This window comes from Mesoplodon mirus (genome assembly GCF_964341445.2).
Source record: "Mesoplodon mirus genome assembly, chromosome: 2".
NCBI classification, from domain to species: Eukaryota; Metazoa; Chordata; class Mammalia; order Artiodactyla; family Ziphiidae; genus Mesoplodon; species Mesoplodon mirus.
Genome location: NC_138977.1, coordinates 1,240,900 through 1,261,164, shown reverse-complemented (window position 1 = coordinate 1,261,164; position 20,265 = coordinate 1,240,900). Strand labels below are relative to the sequence as shown.

Here is a 20,265-nt window from a genome sequence, read left to right as displayed (position 1 = left end):
ATAAACCTACCTAAGGAGACAAAAGACTTGTATGCAGAAAATTATAAGACACTGATGAAAGAAATTAAAGATGATACAAATAGATGGAGAGATGTACCATGTTCTTGGATTGGAAGAATCAACATTGTGAAAATGACTCTACTACCCAAAGCAATCTACAGATTCAATGCAATCCCTATCAAACTACCACTGGCATTTTTCACAGAACTAGAACAAAAAATTTCACAATTTGTATGGAAACACAAAAGACCCCGAATAGCCAAAGCAATCTTGAGAACGAAAAATGGAGCTGGAGGAATCAGGCTCCCTGACTTCAGACTATACTACAAAGCTACAGTAATCAAGACAGTATGGTACTGGCACAAAAACAGAAAGATAGGTCAATGGAACAGGATAGAAAGCCCAGAGATAAACCCACGGACATATGGTCACCTTATCTTTGATAAAGGAGGCAGGAATGTACAGTGGAGAAAGGACAGTCTCTTCAATAAGTGGTGCTGGGAAAACTGGATAGGGACATGTAAAAGTATGAGATTAGATCACTCCCTAATACCATACACAAAAATAAGCTCAAAATGGATTAAAGACCTAAATGTCAGGCCAGACACTATCAAACTCTTAGAGGAAAACATAGGCAGAACACTCTATGACATAAATCACAGCAAGATCCTTTTTGACCCACCTCCTAGAGAAATGGAAATAAAGACAAAAATACACACATGGGACCTAATGAAACTTAAAAGCTTTTGCACAGCAAAGGAAACCATAAACAAGACCAAAAGACAACCCTCAGAATGGGAGAAAATATTTGCAAATGAAGCAACTGACAAAGGATTAATCTCCATAATTTATAAGCAGCTCATGCAGCTCAATAGCAAAAAAACAAACAACCCAATCCAAAAATGGGCAGAAGACCTAAATAGACATTTCTCCACAGAAGATATACAGACTGCCAACAAACACATGAAAGGATGCTCAACATCTTTACTCATTAGAGAAATGCAAATCAAAACTACAATGAGATATCATCTCACACCAGTCAGAATGGCCATCATCAAGAAATCTAGAAACAATAAATGCTGGAGAGGGTGTGGAGAAAAGGGAACACTCTTGCACTGCTGGTGGGAATGTGAATTGGTACAGCCACTATGGAGAACAGTATGGAGGTTCCTTAAAAAACTACAAATAGAACTACCATATGACCCAGCAATCCCACTACTAGGCATATACCCTGAGAAAACCATAATTCAAAAAGAGACATGTACCAAAATGTTCATAGCAGCCCTATTTACAATAGCCCGGAGATGGAAACAACCTAAGTGTCCATCATCGGATGAATGGATAAAGAAGATGTGGCACATATATACAATGGAATATTACTCAGCCATAAAAAGAAATGAAATTGAGCTATTTGTAATGAGGTGGATAGACCTAGAATCTGTCATACAGAGTGAAGTAAGTCAGAAAGAGAAAGACAAATACTGTATGCTGACACATATATATGGAATTTAAGAAAAAAAATGTCATGAAGAACATAGGGGTAAGACAGGAATAAAGACACAGACCTACTAGAGAATGGACTTGAGGATATGGGGAGGGGGAAGGGTAAGCTGTGACAAAGTGAAAGAGCGGCATGGACATATATACACTACCAAACGTAAGGTAGATAGCTAGTGGGAAGCAGCCGCATAGCACAGGGAGATCAGCTCGGTGCTTTGTGACCGCCTGGAGGGGTGGGATAGGGAGGGTGGGAGGGAGACGCAAAAGGGAGGGGATATGGAAACATATGTATATGTATAACTGATTAAATTTGTTATAAAGCAAAAAATTAAAAAAAAAAAAAAAAAAAAAAAAAAGAAATGGGAACAAACTGACCCTAGAACTGAAGATTAACTGGGCTTAAAACAATCAAGATGATGCTTATCAGACCACCACATGACCAATTTCAACATGATCCTCAGAGCTGACTGTGCTGTTCTGCACGTAGCCCCCTCCCTCTGGCTACACACCCATGAAACTCCCCTTTTGAAGTTCTTGACCCCTGATCAGCAGTGGGGAATTAGTCTTTGGACACAAATATGTTTTCCCCTCTCAATTACTGGCCTCCTGAAAAAAAGCAGCCTTTCCTTTCTACCAACACTTGCCTCTTGAATTTCGCTTTCGAGTGGTGAGCAGCGAGACCTGAGTTCAGCAACACAAAGACTAACAGAGTTATTAGTCCAAGAACATCACTGCCTCTCAGGGGAGCTTTAGGGTGAGCAACACAGTCAACAAAAGATACTCTTCATAGAGATTTCACTTTTAAGCAATGTCCATACACAAAAAGAAGTTGTGTGGAATGGTGGTTTGACCTTGGGAAACCAGCCTCCTGCTGGTTTGAATGCAAATCCCAACTTTAACTTTTAACTTCTTTGACATTTGATATTTAACTTCTGACCCTCCATTTTCTATTCTGTAAAATGAAGATAAAAACTATTTATGTTATGTGGTTGTTGAGGATTAGTACTTATATTTCACATAGCACCCAGCTGAAAAAATGGTAGATGGTATTATACAAGTTTGATATTTCAAATCACCACACTTACTTTCTGCAACTTCCACTGCTTCAGAGGGGAGAAAAGCCGGGGCATTGTCATTTGTATCAGTCACTTGTATCTTGATCACAGTTGTACCAGAAAGCCTGGGTATCCCTTTATCTGTGGCTTCTACAATCAAGCTGGTTTGGAAAAGAATCAAGGAATGTTATCCATCATTCAGAGAATAAGAAAACAACATAAATATGAAATATCCAGTTGAAAATTTAAAAATGAGCTGACTAGTTAATTTTATGTCTCCCCTGACTTTTCTAAATGGCATCATTTAAAATTTATTTTATAAGAATAGTGGCCTGACATGTATTTGTTTTTGACACATTTAGGGAATCACATCCGAAGACTAGGGGTCGTGAAGTATTTAAAACAGATGAACTCTCTCTATGAGACCGACTGTAAAATTCAGTCCTTTCTACTAAGAACAACCTAAAAAGTGCAAACACCAGCACCTGTTTTTTAGATAAGGAGATTGCCTCCAGCCTGGACACAGGGTATGGGTACTGCTACATATTTCCATGTTACCGCACTAACAAAAGATAGAGCCACTAAAAGATTGCTTTGTATTGTTTTTTTTTAAGATCTAAATTGCAAATCAATCAAAATTGTAGAATTAAGAGAGAGAACTGCCATGAATAATACATGTGCAAAAGAGGCACTATTGACTAGGACTATAAAGTAGAGGTAAAAGTCCATGATTTGAAAGAATTTACACACAGTGATTCAATCTCTCTCAGATGATGGTACAACTCGCTACTCCAGCAACCAACTTAGAAACCTGATTAGTGTCTTCAACTTCTCCCTTTCTGTCCACCCTGACAACATCCAACTAGTTATGAATCTTATAGATTTTACCATCTGAGTATGACTTGGATCAGTGTCCCCATCCGTTTCACTCCTACCTTCAGAGCCTCAGATGGGCTGATCAACCATCTTGCTCTGCAGGAACTGAAAAGTTTCCTGGGACATGGGACTTTCAGTTTTTTTAAAACAGGACAGTCCTAGGCAAACTAGGATAAGTTGGTCATTGTAGCCTTATCCCCTCATCATCTTTACCTTGCATTCTCTGTATTCATTATATCTTTTCTCAACTGGAGTACTTATTACTCATCAATCTGCCTACTGCAAGTCTCACCTGCTCCTCTTCATCCCCCACATTGCAACTCCTCAATTGCTCTATCGAAAATCCTGGTTTGAAAACCTGACTCCCCTATTTAAAACCTTTCCTTAGCTTTCCATGTCTACAAGAAGTAATACAAGCCTTGCACACATACACATGACCTTCTATGACACAGCTTCTGCCTGGAATTCCAGTCCCTACACTATCTTTGTCTTTCAAAGCTCACATCTCTGTAAGATTTTACTGGCCTCTCATCTGATTTAGATGCCCCTTTCTCTACCCCATAGCACACTGTACATTCTTCCACCATAGCAATCATCACCTTTTCTTCTTAATGATTTGTCTGCCTCTCCTATAAGTTCCTTGAGGGTAGATGTCCTGCCTTATTTGATTTTCTTTAATATATTTTGAGCACTGGTTTCTCAAGATTTGCTCAAGATTATAAATGTATCAGATGACAGAGCCAGGATTCAAGCCCAGGTCTTGGTTGACTGGAAAACTTGTGCTCTACTATATGATACTTTTCAATATGCCTCTCTTACTGTGTATATATCACACACTAATGCATAATAATTAGCTTTTCACTCCCCTCTAAACACTATGAGTTCCAGGAGGGTAGCTGAGTAACAAAGTAAGCTGTCAATCGGAAGATGATCTTCATTTCAGAAGTGGAATTAGTCTTAGCCAGTTGGTGATACTATCGTTTAAGAAACTGAGACTTGGAATTTGACACACTTCTACTTTATTTTCCATTGCTAGCTTACCTGATAAGTGTTCTTTATCTTCCTACCTTAAATGTCTAAAATGATGTAAAATAAGCATCAACCTTTTGTTGGCTTAAATTCCACTTAGTAGCAAACGATCACTACTTATCTATTGTTCACGAAGAACACAGGCTGTGTTCTACGCTATTGAAATTGGGACATCAGTAGAACAACTATTTAAATTTCACATTTCTAGAGCATAGGAATAATTCCATGTAGAAAGTTTATTTTGTCAGCACGAACATAAGTCAGGTACACATGGAAAAATTTTACTAAAAATAATCAACTCATCATGTTCTCTGCCCCTGCTGCCTGCCCCTCCCCAATGTCATACTAAAGTCTCAGCCAAGACATCAAAGTTATGGCTCTGTTGATTCTTCCACTATAGCCATAACCACTCTTATTTTCACAGTATTACAACTTCAGGGGTTCCATGTAATGCCTATGTCAGGTTAAAAAAGCAAGATTCTTTGATATAGTGAGAAATATGATTCTGTTTCAAAACAAAAGGACAAGTCAATGGTTTGAAGAACAAATGAAAAATTATGAAGGTAGGTCCACTGAAATTCTACACATAACTTCTAAGGGACCTCAAGTTTTCTGTGACGGCTCCTTGGCAGGTTTTGTAAAACTCTTAGCTGGTTCCATGGTAAGTTTGTAAAACTCTTAGCTGGTCCAACTGGTTCCGTGTTCCAGAACTGCTGCGCTGATTAGTGTATCAGCAGAGACAATAAATGAAGCTGACTAGATAAAAAAAACAGTCCCATTCTAGTTCAGAGCATAGTTCTCCTACTCTACCACTGATGGAAAGCTGCTTCTTACCATGTTAAAGTTTAAATGAGACTTTGACCAGGCAGAATCTTTTCTGATTGGCTTAATACTTAAGATGGTGGTAGATGATTTTTCAAAACTCTCTCTCAACAATATATTAAATGTATACCCAGAATTAAGTGTTCCTACTGAAATTCCAAGAGAAACAAAAATATCAGCCAAAATCATAACACTTCTGAAAGGAAGAGCTATGACTTCTAGTTATATCTACACACGTTTTATTTCCTCTTCCTCTAGACATTCTGCTATAATGATGGCAAAAGAATTTAAAATAAGGTATATGTTGATAAAGCTAAAAAAGAAAATGTGAGAAGATATTAGTGAGTGGAGTGGGGGAGAAATTTAAACAAATTTCTGGAAAATACAAGCAGATTGAGAAGTGGTTACAGATAAGTGGGCCAGAGGAAACCATAGATTAAAATGCATTCTGCATTTGTAAAGAGATAAGGATGAGTGAGAAACAGATTTGCCCTCATATAACCAAGGAGAAGCTCAAAACATGGCAAAGGGCAGGGTGAGATATCGAGCTAAAAATAGCTTAAAGATTCTTTTAAACTCAAAATACAGATCAAGTCCCCTTACCCATTGCTCTTCACTCCCAGACAAAACAATATCTGATGTTCATACTAAGAGTAAGTAATTTCAAGGGACTGTCCCTGAAGAAATGAAATCCCCTCCTAAAGGGGAAAAAACTCTCTCTATATACTGTTATTTGTATGTCATCCTGCAAAGTAATCAGGTTCTTCTCTGGTTCATCTGAAAGCCAAGTGTGCTGGTCAATGAGATCCACCCAGAGATTCTGCTATTGCCTCACCTAGGACCAAGGATTGTTAGTTACTTACAGAAAGTCTCCCACATGAAAAAGAGAGTGTAAAATAGAAAAAGGGAAGAAATAAACCCAAAGGATGCAGAGATATTGAAAGAGAAAAAGACAATGTAAATACAATTCTAATTAATGTCCTTGGAGACACTAATAAAGATAATGCATAAAATAAGAACAAGATGCTATGGAAAAGCTCAGAGATCAAGGAAGAGCTTTTGGAAATAAAAAATACAAAATATTCAAAAATTTTCAAACCAAACAGTGAAAAAGAAAGTTTAGAATGCTATAATTAAGAAAATCTCCCAGAAAAATAAAACAACAAAAATAAACCCACACACAACAAGAAATGGAAAGTAGGGAATAAAACATCACTGACAAAGGATCAATCCTGGCAGTCTAACTCTTGACTGAATAAGATCCAGGAAAAAGAGACAGGGCAAAGTAAACAAATAAAACAAAACAATACACAAAAAGGAGATAATTATCAGTGAAATAATACAAAAAATAGAAACATTTATCCTCATTAAAAGAGCACACCAAGTAGTCAGCACAAGGAAAGACCCACACCAAAGTACATAATGACAAAATATCCAAACATTGTAGATAAAGAAAATAACCTGAGAATTTCCACAGAGGATGGAAAAAACAAATCATATACAAAACACATAATTAGAATGGCATCAGATTTCTCAATAGCAAAATTGAGATTTAAAATATAACAGAGGGCTTCCCTGGTGGCACAGTGGTTGAGAGTCCTCCTGCTAATGCAGGGGACACGGGTTTGTGGCCCGGTCCGGGAAGATCCCACATGCCGCGGAGCAGCTGGACCTGTGAGCCATGGCCACTGAGCCTGCACGTCTGGAGCCTGTGCTCTGCAATGGGAGAGGCCACAACAGTGAGAGGCCTGTGTACCACAGAAAAAATATATAAAATAAAATAAAATAAAATAAAATAAAACAGAACAATGCCTTTAAAAATCTAAAAGAAATGTTCAACTTTATATTATCCATTGCATAAATCACATGTGAGAGTGGAATAAAGGCATTTCCAGATGTGCAAGAACTCAGAGAATTTACTTCCTTTGCACCTTTTCCTACAAAACTACTGGAAGAGAAAAGTAAGAGAAAGACACGGGATCTGAAAATCATAGGCCCAATATTGGAGAACAGTAAACCAAAGTCACAAGTCATGGGGTCCAGCTTTGCAGTGGGCTTAGGGAGCCACACTGTCCAGCTAGATCAGGAGGGCAGAAAGCAGTAGGACCAAGGTCTCCAAGGAACAGAGGACTTCACAGAATATTTGATATGAGAGGCATATCAATGGAGAAAGATGAGTGGGCATGTCTGACAGAGCTAATGGAATATTTACAAGGAATTAAGTACATGGATATAGCAAAGCAGGTGAGCAAAACCCAAAGATAATCATTAATGCTGGGGATAAGGGGGAGGGTAAGGAAGGAAATATAATTAAAAAGTATGACCTGGCTCTGAAGTAAATACCTGTACACTCATTTTATGTAAACACTGATTATTGATTAAATGAATAGTGCTCTGAATACAAAGAATTGGATGTAAGAAGGTAAAAATATTAAGCCTGAGAGACCTTCAAGATGGTGGAGGAGTAAGACGTGGAGATCACCTTCCTCCCCACAAATACATCAGAAATACATCTACATGTGGAACAACTCCTACAGAATACCTACTGAAAGCTGGCAGAAGACCTCAGACCTCCCAAAAGTCAAGAAACTCCCCACATACGTGGGGAGGGCAAAAGAAAAAAGAAAAAACAGAGACAAAAGAATAAGAACGGGACCTGCACCTCTGGGAGAGAGCTGTGAAGGAGGAAAGGTTTCCACACACTAGGAAGCCCCTTCACTGGTAGAGATGGTGGGGTGGCGGGGGGGAAGCTTTGGAGCCACAGAGGAGAACGCAACAACAGGGGTGCGGAGGGCAAAGCAGAGAGATTCCTGCAGAGAAGATGGGTGCTGACCAGCACTCACCAGCCTGAGAGGATTGTCTGCTCACTCGCTGGGGTGGGTGGGGGCTGGGAACTTAGGCTCGGGCCTCGGAGGTCAGATCCCATGGAGAGGACTGGGGTTGGCTGAGTGAACACAGCCTGAAGGGGGCTAGTGTGCCACAGCTCACAAGGAGGGAGTCCAGTAAAAAGTTTGGAAGTGCCTAAGAGTCAAGAGACCATTGTTTCATGGTGAGCCAGGAGACGGGATTCCTACCTTGTCTGCCCACAGAAGGCAGAGCACTGCCTAAACGAGCTCCAGAGGCAGGCACAAGCCATGGCTATCAGCACAGACACCAGAAACGGGCATGAAACGCTAAGCCTCCTGCTGCTGCAGCAAACCAAAAATCCTGTGTGCAAGCACAGATCACTATCCACACCACCCCTCCTGGTAGCCTATGCAGCCCACCAGTGTCAGGGTCCTGTAATCTAGGGACAACTTCCCTGGGAGAACACACAGCATGCCTCATGCTGTTGCAAAATCATGCTGGCCTCTGCCACTCCAGGCTCGCCCTGCATTCCATAGCCCTCCCTCCTGCCAGCCGGAGTAGCCAGATCCCCCTAATCAGCCTCTCCTTTAACCTCCTCCTGTCTGGGCTAAGAACAGATACCAGAGGGTGACCTATATGCAGAAGTTAAGCCAAATCCAAAGCTGAACCCCAGTAGCTGTGTGCACAAAGATGAGAAAGGGGAATCTCTCCATGCAGCCTCAGGAGCAGCAGATTAAATCTCCACAATCAACATGATGTACCCTGCATCTGTGGAATACCTGAATACACAACCAATCGTCCCAAAATTGAGGTGGTGGACTTTGGGAGTAATTGTAGACTTGGGGTTTGCTATATGCAACTGACTAGTTTCTGATTTTTATGCTTTTCTTAGTACAAATTTTAGTGCTTGTTATCACTGGTGTATTTGTTTATTGGTTTGGATGCTCTCTTCTTTTTTATTATTTTTTTATTTTAAAAACTTTTTTATTTTTTGTTTTAATAACTTCATTTTATTTTATTACTTTTTTTCCTCCCTTTTCTTCAATCTGTGTGATTGACAGGGTCTTCATGCTCTGGCCGGGAGTCAGACCTGAGCCTCGGAGTTGGGAGAGCTGAGTTCAAGACATTGGGCCACCAAAGACCTCCCAGCCCCATGTAATATCAATTGGTGAGAGGTCTCCTAGAGACCTCTGTCTCAACACTAAGACCCAGCTTCACTCAAGGATCAGCAAGCTCTGGTGCTGGACATACCATGCCAAACAACTAGTAAGACAGAAACACAACAACACCCATTAGCAGAGAGGCTGCCTAAAATCATAATAAGGTCACAGATACCCCAAAACACACCACCGGCCATGGTCCGGCCCACCAGAAAGACAAGATCCAGACTCATCCACCAGAATATGGGCATCAGTCGCCTCCACCAGGAAGCCTATACAACCCACTGAACCAACCTTACCCATTGGGGGCAGACACCAAAAAGAACAGGAACTATGAACCTGCAGCCTGTGAAAAGGAGACCCAAAACACAGTAAGTTAAGCAAAATGAGAAGACAGAAATACACAGCAGATGTAGGAGCAAAGTAAAAACCCACCAGACCAAAGAAATGAAGAGGAAATAGGCAGTCTAACTGAAAAAGAATTCAAAGAAATGAAAGAAAAGATGATCCAAAATCTTGCAAATAGAAGGAGAAAATACAAGAAATGTTTAACACGGATGTAGAACTAAAGAGCAAACGATGAATAACACAATGAATGAACTTAAAAATTCTCTAGAAGGAATCAATAGCAGAATAACTGAGGCAGAAGAACGGATAAGTGACCTGGAAGATAAAATAGTGGAAATAACTACCACAGAGCAGAATAAAGAAAAAAGAATAGAGGACACTCTCAGAGACCTCTGGGACAACATTAAACGTACCACCATTCGACTTATAGGGGAGCCAGAAGAAGAAGAGAAAAAGAAAGGGAAAATATTTGAAGAGATTATAGTTGAAAACTTTCCTAATATGAGAAAGGAAATAGTCAATCAAGTCCAGGAAGCACAGGGAGTCCCATACAGGATAAATCCAAGGAGAAATATGCCAAGACACATATTAATCAAACTATCAAAAATTAAACACAAAGAAAAAATATTAAAAGCAGCAACGGAAAAGCAACAAATAACATACAAGGGAATCTCCATAAGGTTAACAGCTGATCTTTCAACAGAAACTCTGAGAGCCAGAAGGGAGTGGGAGGACATATTTAAAGTGATGAACAGGAAAAATCTACCACCAAGATTACTCTACCCAAAAAGGACTTCATTCAGATTTGATAGAGAAATTAAAACCCTTACAGACAAGCAAAAGCTAAGAGAAATCAGCACCACCAAACCATTTTAAAACAAATGCTAAAGGAACTTCTCCAGGCAGGAAACACAACAGAAGGAAAAGACCTACAATAACAAACCCAAAACAATTAAGAAAATGGTAATAGGAATATACATATTGATAATTACCTTAAATGTAAATGGATTAAATGCTCCAACCAGAAGACATAGACTAGCAGAATGGATACAAAAATAAGACCCGTATATATGTTGTCTAAAAGAGACCCACTTCTAACCTAGGGACACATACAGACTGAAAATGAGGGGATGGAAAAAGATATTCCATGTAAATGGAAACCGAAAGAAAGCTGGAGTAGCAACTCTCATATCAGGCAAAATAGATGTTAAAATAAACCTATTACAGGAGGCAAAGAAAGGCACTACATAATGATCAAGGGATCAATCCTAGAATAAGACAAAACAATTGTAAATATATATGCACCCAACATAGGAGCACCTCAATACATAAGGCAAATGCTAACAGCCATGAAAGGGGAAATCCCACAATAATAGTATGGGACTTTAGTACCCCACTTTCACCAATGGACAGATCATTCAAAATGAAAATAAATAAGGAAACACAAGCTTCAAATGACACATTCAACAAGATGGACTTAATTGATATTTATAGGGCATTCCATCCAAAAACAACAGAATACACTTTCTTCTCAAGTGCTCATGGAACATACTCCAGGATAGCGCATATCTTGGGTCACAAATCAAGCCTGGGTAAAGTTAAGAAAATTGAAATTGTATCAAGTATCTTTTCTGACCACAACACTATGAGATCAGATATCAATTACAGGAAAAAAAAACTGTAGAAAATACAAATGTATGGAGGCTAAATGATACACTACTAAATAACCAAGCGATCACTGAAGAAATCAAAGAGGGAATCAAGAAACACCTAGAAGCAAATAACAATGAAAACACGATGACTCAAAACCTATGAGATGCAGCAAAAGCAATCTAAGAGGGAAGTTTATAGCAATGTAATCCTACCTCAAGAAACAAGAAAAATCTCAAATAAGCAACATACACTTACACCTAATGCAATTAGAGAAAGAAGAAAGAAAAACAAAGTTAGCAGAAGGAAAGAAATCAGAAATATCAGACAGAAATAAATGAAAAATAAATGAAGGAAAAAATAGCAAAGATCAATAAAACTAAAAGCTGATTCTTTGAGAAGATAAACAAAATCATAAACCATTAGCTAGACTCAACAAGAAAAAAAGGGACATGAGTCAAATCAATAGAATTAGAAATGAAAAAGGAGAAGTAACTACTGACCCTGCAGAAATACAAAGGATCATGAGAGATTACTACAAGCAACTCTATGCCAATAAAATGGACAACCTGGAAGAAATGGACAAATTCTTAGAAGAACACAACCTTCTGAGACTGAACCAGGAAGAAATAGAAAATATAAACAGACCAATTACAAGCACTGAAATTGAAACTGTGATTAAAAATCTTCCAGCAAACAGAAGTCCAGGACCAGATGGCTCCACAGGCAAATTCTGTCAAACATTTAGAGAAGACCTAACAGCTATCCTTCTCAAACTCTTCCAAAATATAGAAGAGGGAGGAACACTCTCAAACTCATTCTACGAGGCCACCATCACCTTGATACCAAAACCAGACAAAGATGTCACAAAGAAAGAAAACTACAGGCCAATACCACTGATGAACATAGATGCAAAAATCTTCAACAAAATACTGGCAAACAGAATCCAACAGCACATTAAAAGGATCACACACCATGATCAAGTGGGGTTTATCACAGATTATTCAACATACAAATCCATGTGATACACCATAGTAACAAACTGAAAGATAAACCCATACGGTATATATATATATGGAATCAGGGAAAAAATGGTTGTGAAGAACCTCAGGGCAGGACAGGCATAATGACACAGACATAGAGAATGGACTTGAGGACACAGGGAAGGGGAAGGGGAAGCTGGGACGAAGTGGGAGAGTGGCATGGACATATATACACTACCAAATGTAAAATAGATAGTTAGTGGGAGGCAGCTGCATAGCACAGGGTGATCAGTTCTGTGCTTTGTGACCACCTAGAGGGGTGGGATAGGGAGGATGGGAGGGAGACACAAGAGGGAGGAGATATGGGGATGTATGTATATGTATAGCTGATTCACTTTGTTATACAGCAGAAACTAACACAACAATGTAAAGCAATTATACTCCAATAAAGATATTTTTAAAACAACCTACACAATAATTTCAATAGATACAGAAAAAGCTTTTAACAAAATCCAACACCCACTTATGATAGACACTCTCCAGAAATTGGGCACAGAGGGAACCTAATTCAACATAATAAAGGCCATGTATGACAAACCCACAGCGAACATTGTTCTCAATGGTATAAAACTGAAATCATTTCCACTAACATCAGGATGAAGACAAGACTGCCCACTCTCACCACTATTATTCAAAATAGGTTTGGAACTCTTAGCCACAGCAATCAGAGAAGAAAAAGAAATAAATGGAATCCAAATCAGAAAAGAAGAAGTAAACCTGTCACTGTTTGCACATACATGATACTATACATAGAGAATCCTAAAGATGCTACCAGAAAACTACTAGAGCTAATCAATGAATTTAGTAAAGTTGAAGGACACAAAATTAATGTGCAGAAATCTCTTGCATTCCAATACACTAACAACAAGAGATCAGAATGATAAATTAAGGAAACACTCCCATTTTCCATTACAACAGAAAGAATAAAATACCTAGGAATAAACCTACCTAAGGAGACAAAAGACCTGTATGCAGAAAACTATAAGAAACTGATGTAAGAAATTAAAGATGATAAAAACAGATGGAGAGATATACCATGTTCTTGGATTGGAAGAATCAGCATTGTGAAAATGACTGTACTACCCAAAGCGATCTACAGATTCAATGCAATACCTATCAAATTACCAGTGGCATTTTTCATAGAACTAGAAATAAAAAGTTCACAATTTTTATGGAAACACAAAAGACCCCAAATATCCAAAGCAATCTTGAGAAAGAATAGTGGAGCTGGAGGAATCAGGATCCCTGACTTCAGACTATACTGCAAAGCTACAGTAATCTAGACAGTATGGTACTGGCACAAAAACAGAAATATAGATCAATGAAACAGGATAGAAAGCCAAGAGATAAACCCATGCACATATGGTCACCTTATTTTTGATAAAGGAGGTAAGAATATACAATGGAGAAAAGACAGCCTCTTTAATAAGTGGTGCTGGGAAAACTGGACAGCTACATGTAAAAGGATGAAATTACAACACTCCCTGACACCATACACAAAAATAAACTCAAAAGGGATTAAAGACCTAAATGTGAGGCCAGACACTATAAAACTCTTAGAGGGAAACATAGGCAGAACACTCTATGATATAAATCACAGCAAGACCCTTTCTGACCCACCTCCTAGAGAAATGGAAATAAAAACAAAAATAAACAAATGGGACCTAATGAAACTTAAAAGCTTTTGCACAGAAAAGGAAACCATAACCAAGACAAAAAGACAACCCTCAGAATGGGAGAAAATATTTGAAAATGAAGCAACTGACAAAGGATTAACCTCCATAATATACAAGCAGCTCTTTCAGCTAAATATCACAAAGCAAACAACCCAATCCAAAAATGGGCAGAAGACCTAAACAGACATTTCTCCAAAGAAGATATACAGACTGCCAACAAACACATGAAAGGATGCTCAACATCACTAATCATTAGAGAAATGCAAATCAAAACTACAATGAGGTATCACCTCACATCGGTCAGAATGGCCATTATCAAGAAATCTACAAACCATCAATGCTGCAGAAGGTGTGGAGAAAAGGGAACCCTCTTGTACTGTTGGAAGGAATGTAAAGTGATACAGCCACTGTGGAGAACAGTATGGCAGTTCCTTAAGAAACTAAAAATAGAACTACCATATAACCAAGCAATCCCACTACTGGTCATATACCCTGAGAAAATCGTAATTCAAAAAGAGTCATATATCACAATGTTCATTGAAACACTATTTACAATTGCCAGGACATGGAAGCAACCTAAGTGTCCATCGACAGATGAGTGGATAAAGAAGATGTGGCACATATATACAATGGAATATTACTCAGCCAAAAAAATAAATGAAATTGAGTTATTTGTAGTGAGGTGGATGGACATAGATTCTGTCATACATAGTGAAGTAAGTCATAAAGAGAAAAACAAATACCATATGCTAACACATATATTTGGAATCTAAAAAAAACCCAAAAAACATAAAACAGTTCTGAAGAACCTAGGGACAGGACAAGGATAAAAATGCAAACATTGAGAATGGACTTGAGGACACGGGGAAGGGGAAGGGCAAGCTGGGACAAAGTGAGAGAGTGATATTGACATATATACAATCCCAAATATAAAATAGCTAGTGGGAATCAGCCACATAGCACTGGGAGATCAGCTCGGTGCTTTGTGACCAGGAGGGTGGGATAGGGAGGATGGGAGGGAGACGCAAGAGCGAGGAGATATGGGGATATCTGTATATGTATAGCTGATTCACTTTGTGATAAAGCAGAAACTAACACACCATTGTAAAGCAATTATACTCCAATAAAGATGTTAAAAAATTAAAAAATAAAAGAGGGAGGAGATATGGGGATATATGTATATGTATAGCTGATTCACTTTTTTATACAGCAGAAACTAACACAACAATGTAAAGCAATTATACTCCAATAAAGATGTTAAAAAGAAAATGTCATCACAACAAAAAAAAATGATATGTTCTATGTATTTGGCTCTACTGTTGATTGGTATGTAAAAGTTTATGGCTACTGTACACTGCCTGTATTAGTTCTTTTATCATAAAATGCCCCCCTTTCTCTTGTTTAAAAAAATGATATTCTTCTATGTATTTGGCTGTACTGTTGATTGGTATGTAAAGGTTTACGGCTATGTATGCTGCATGTGTTAGTTTTTTTATCATAAAATGTCCCTCTTTCTCTTATTTAAAAAAAAAAGAAAATCAATCTGTTAACTGGAGTTTTAAGTTAACTTCACCGTTTTGTATTCATTAACCTACAAATACAACAGTGTGTACTTTATCTTGTTAGGAAACAATTTGGGACAAGTATATTCCTTGCAAACTCTTTAAATTCAGGAGTACTTTTGCAAATTCCAATCCAAACCCATTCTGAAAGCTTATTCTTTCATGCAGTCAACCTTTCCTCTTGGTTTCCATGAAACCACCTTTTCCAGGTTCTGTTCTGATGTTTGTAGTCTCTGAATCTATCTTGCTGGCTGCTTTTGCTCTGTCTGGCCCCCAAGTGATGATAATCCCCCAAATTCTCATTTCACATAGTGTCCTAGGTAATTCCATTTTACACATTTTCCCTGGATGAAGCCCAAGTCTAAATCCTGAATGAAGATCTCTCTCCTGAGCTCCAGATCATTATTTTTAATTGCCAAAGGAGTATCTTTACTTTTGCTCTTGCACTGGCCCTTCAAACTCAAAATGCCCAGAAAAAAAATCCCAATCCCAATCTATTCTTCTTCCTGCCTTTCCTATGTGGAAACTTCAGAAGCATTTTCTATCTCTTTCCTTGTTGAGTAAATTCAACTGATCACCATGTTCCTATGGATTCCATATCTGAGTCAACTAGTAAGTATGTCCCCTCCTCCCATCCTCACAGCTTCATCCACATAACAGACCTCTGTCAGCTGTTGTCTAGCTTAACTGGTCTGTCTGATGCTGGTTCTCTGTCTTGCAAGACATCCATTACCAGATATCCTTAAAAATAAAGATCTTAGCATGCACTCAACTGCTTACACTTTTATATAGCCTACAGAATAGAGTACAATTTCCAGTATATGGCATATAAAGTTCTCTAAAATGTGCCTATGGCCTACCAGACTCTTTTTTTTTGTTGCTTTTTTTTTGTTGCTTCCTTTCATTTTTCAGATCACTGAGTGAGATTTTTCCCCCAGTTTTATTCAGATATAAATGATACATAGCAGTGTATAAGTTTAAGGTGTACTGTGTAATTTGACTTACATATACTGTGAAATCATTAGCACAATAAGTTTAGTTAACATCCATCATTTCACATAGATGCAAAAAAAAAAAATGAAAACTACATTTCCCCTTGTGATGAGAACCCTTAGAAACTACTGTCTTAACAACTTTCCTGTATATCTTACAGCAGTGTTAGCCATAGTCATCATGTTGTACATTACATCCCCAGTACTTATCTTATTGGAAGTTTGTACATTTTGACTATCTTCCTCCTATTCCTCCACACCGACAGCCTCTTTTTTATAATCCCACACTCAAGTGCTTCTCACGTGCACTGTACCACTTGTTATTTCCAAATATACCAAACACATTCACATGTCCGTGTCCTTCCTCATGCTTCTTGCCTGGAAAGCCTTTATTCCCTTTTCCATGGAGACTCAACAGACTGGGGTTCCAATCCCAGCCCTGCTGCTTATGAGTCATGTATTTTGGAAAAGATAATTAACATTTCAGCCCATTTCCGACCTTGTATATATAACTGCTTTTTATTTTTTCTCTCACGGTCATAATGAGTGTTCAATGGAGTGTATGAGTTTAGCATTGCTCCTGGCAATAACTGCTCTTTGACCTTGAATATTTATGCTACAGAAAGTGAATTTTTAAACATTTAAATTTGCCTAGGACTTTTTTGTTGCTCGTTTTTATTTAAAGTCCCTGAAAAGACTAACTAAATCTTGGCCCTAAAGTTTCATAAGACTTACATGAATATCGATTACCAACTTAAGCAGGGATAAATCTCATCCCATCAGTTATAACTCAAGCAGTGGGAGAGCAGTGATTCAAATCCCATCTCTGCATGCTCACAACTAGGCATGTGTTATTTCACAACTGTGAGTTGGAACTTATTTTATATTACTACTTTAAGTTTCTAAAGTATTTTTTCTGTTTTGTTTTGCTAAACATACAGGTATATACTCTAAAGATTCATTCACATGATACAGTAAGAAGCCCTACTATGACCATTCACAGAGGTAAGAATCTCAGTTTTACATTTACTGGCTGCCTACTCCTGGCAAAAGACTTTACATCTCTGAATTTCAGTTTCCTTACTCTGTAGATCTTAAGTCTGTTATGAGAATTCAATAGGTAAAGCAGGTGCTCCATAAATGGCACCTATTGTGATTATTACTATGCTTCCTGCCATGAGTTATTAAGGCACTCAATTTTCGAGTTCCCTGAAAACAAGAACTGTTTCATGTGTCTTTATATCCCCAGTCTCACGCTTGGTAAATAGTTTTTAAAATTCAGAAATATCAGTCAGACAGAACTAAATAACTAATTTGTCATAGTCTGTCCACTGAGTTTTCCTATATGTGGCTTAATATGAGAACTAAAAATTATTTAATGCATTTATATTGAGTAGAATCACAGCTGACAATATCTTCCTCCCCCTCATTTTATACTGTAAAAGGGAGGGCTAGAATTGGGAATATCTTCCTCTGTCAGACAAAATAGTGAAATTCAAAAGTTAAAAACAAAAGTTAAAAGCTAAATGACATCTTTTCCAAAACATTCACTAAAGGTGTAGTAGGCTGGGGAAAATCCTCCTATTTTTCTCACTGTCTTAAATATCAGGAAAAGCACTAAAAAGACAGAGAAGCCACAAGGGGCGGGGAAGGGGGAAAACCTGGAGAGGTAGGGGGTTCAAAATGTTCCCTTGCCTCAGTGACAGTGGAGACTCTGTGTGTGTGTGTGTGTGTGTGTATGTGAGCATGAGTGTGGTTGCCTCTGAGTCTCTCTGTAGCAGTGTGTGCAGATTTCATCTTCTCTCAGTTCCTGCTTCTCCTAGCTTAAATTCATGAGGAATTGGAGAGGAGCACTTTTAAATATTGGGACCAATTTAAATGTTAGGAATGGGAACGTTGAAACTGTGACTCAAATAGGAAAATGCTGAAAGGAGTTAAACTTAATTGTTAATTATGCTCCATTGAATAAGAACATTGTAACAGAAAGTCATTGCAATCAGGAAATGCTTAGTTCCCGGAACATAGCAGACCTTCAAGAATCTCTGAATTTGTAATCACTCAGGTGGCAACTAGGCTGAGATTTACATGCAGTCATCTATGGAGAGAAAAAAAAAGCTTTACACTTAAAATTACTATAGATACAATGTAGCAGGAATAGGTTATAACATATTTATACTATTGATCTTAATATATTTATATAGTAAATATCATAACAATTGATTACACTAAAATAATCCTGAAAAAATTATACTAGTTAACACAGGGTAATGTCTTAAACTAAACTTTTAAAATACCTTTGAAGTAATATTTTGAAATATATTAAACAAAAAGAACTAAACACTTAATCAAACGTTTAGAGTTGGGAAGTTTTTCAGAGTTAAATTAATCCAGTCCACCCAGCAACAGATCCCATTTTAATTGGCTCTTGCTACTCAACCACAGGCATGCACTGCACTTTCTTCATATAACATGTAAGTAGTCTGGCCTAGGAGAATATTGACACTTGGGTATCTATGATTTTTTCCCTCAGTAGAAGGTCTGCTCTTAGCTTGTAGGGTGGAAAGTGTGATTTGGCATTAGAACACCCGGCAGTGAGACCATGATTAATGGTTAAATGGTTCTGTAGCCCTGAGTGAGACACTGCATGTCCCTTGTCTCATTAGTGAGTGAGAAAAGGCCTAACTGAACTTCTCTGGCGGTGACCGTGAGGATGAAAGGAAACACTGTCTGTGCATGGCCTTTCAGAAGAACATACAAGTACAAGGCAGACTGAAATGCATGATAAGAAAGTCAAGCCTCTCTTTGGCCCCAGGCTTCCCAAGTGACCACTTCCCCAGAGACAAACAAGGTTCACAGTTTCTTAGGTTTTCTTCCTGAAGTCGTCCAACTTTATGGGTGTGCTTTTACTCAAAGAGGCCTGCAGGGTAAGCACTGTGGGGCAACAAAACAGAATAGCCAGTCAAACGTATCTGAGTCTTGGACAAACCTGTAGGCTCTGGTGTACTCATAATCCAGAACTGCACTTGCTGTTAGCACACCGCTCAGCATGTCCATCTGGAACACTTGTCCTTGGTTGCTGGAGAGAATAGAATACTCGATGAGGCCGTTTGTCCCACTGTCCTGGTCTGTGGCAAAAACCTGTGAGGAAGCAACTCCTCCGTTAGGTAAGGATTGAATCTGCAGAATGGGTTAAGCCTGTTTTTCAGAGAAATGCATTATGAAAGAATCACATTGTCAGACACACTTTAAAGACAATGACCAAAGGAATATTAACCATGGCTGAAGCTTACATGTACATTAAAGTGGATAATGGGTGAGAAGATTATTCTGCAGATTCATTGAAAGGAGTACTGCGTGTTTTGCGCTAAATGAAACAAAACCTAGATTTAGTGCTAACAAAGTTAGGTCCTGGTGATTTATTTGATGAGTTGTCCAAGTACTAGTGTTGAAGATAAAACAAAAGTTCTGCATCACTCTCCATGGAGATATATTATTTAGTCTGCTTTACATTTTAATCACAAACTAATTCTATTAGTGGATTCAAGATCTTGTTTAAGAACAAGCTGGCAGATTAATTTCTTTCTATTTATTTTAAAAAATATTTATTTATATATTTATTTATTTATTTATTTGCCTGTGCCAGGTCTTAGTTGTGGCATGTGGGATCTTTTAGTTGTGGCATGCGGGATCTTTAATTGTGGCATG

The 20,265-nt window shown here is 38.2% G+C and overlaps 1 protein-coding gene across 1 annotated transcript in view; it reads right to left on the bottom strand.

The window, feature by feature from the left end:
* DCHS2 (dachsous cadherin-related 2) overlaps positions 1 to 20,265 on the bottom strand; it is a gene marked incomplete at both ends in the record, with an annotated part of 301,321 nt that overhangs the window by 12,724 nt on the left and 268,332 nt on the right. The window contains 2 exons of the mRNA XM_082633895.1: positions 2,586 to 2,716; positions 19,547 to 19,698. Of these exons, the coding sequence (XP_082490021.1) occupies positions 2,586 to 2,716; positions 19,547 to 19,698 (283 nt within the window). The remainder of the gene's footprint in view (positions 1 to 2,585; positions 2,717 to 19,546; positions 19,699 to 20,265) is intronic.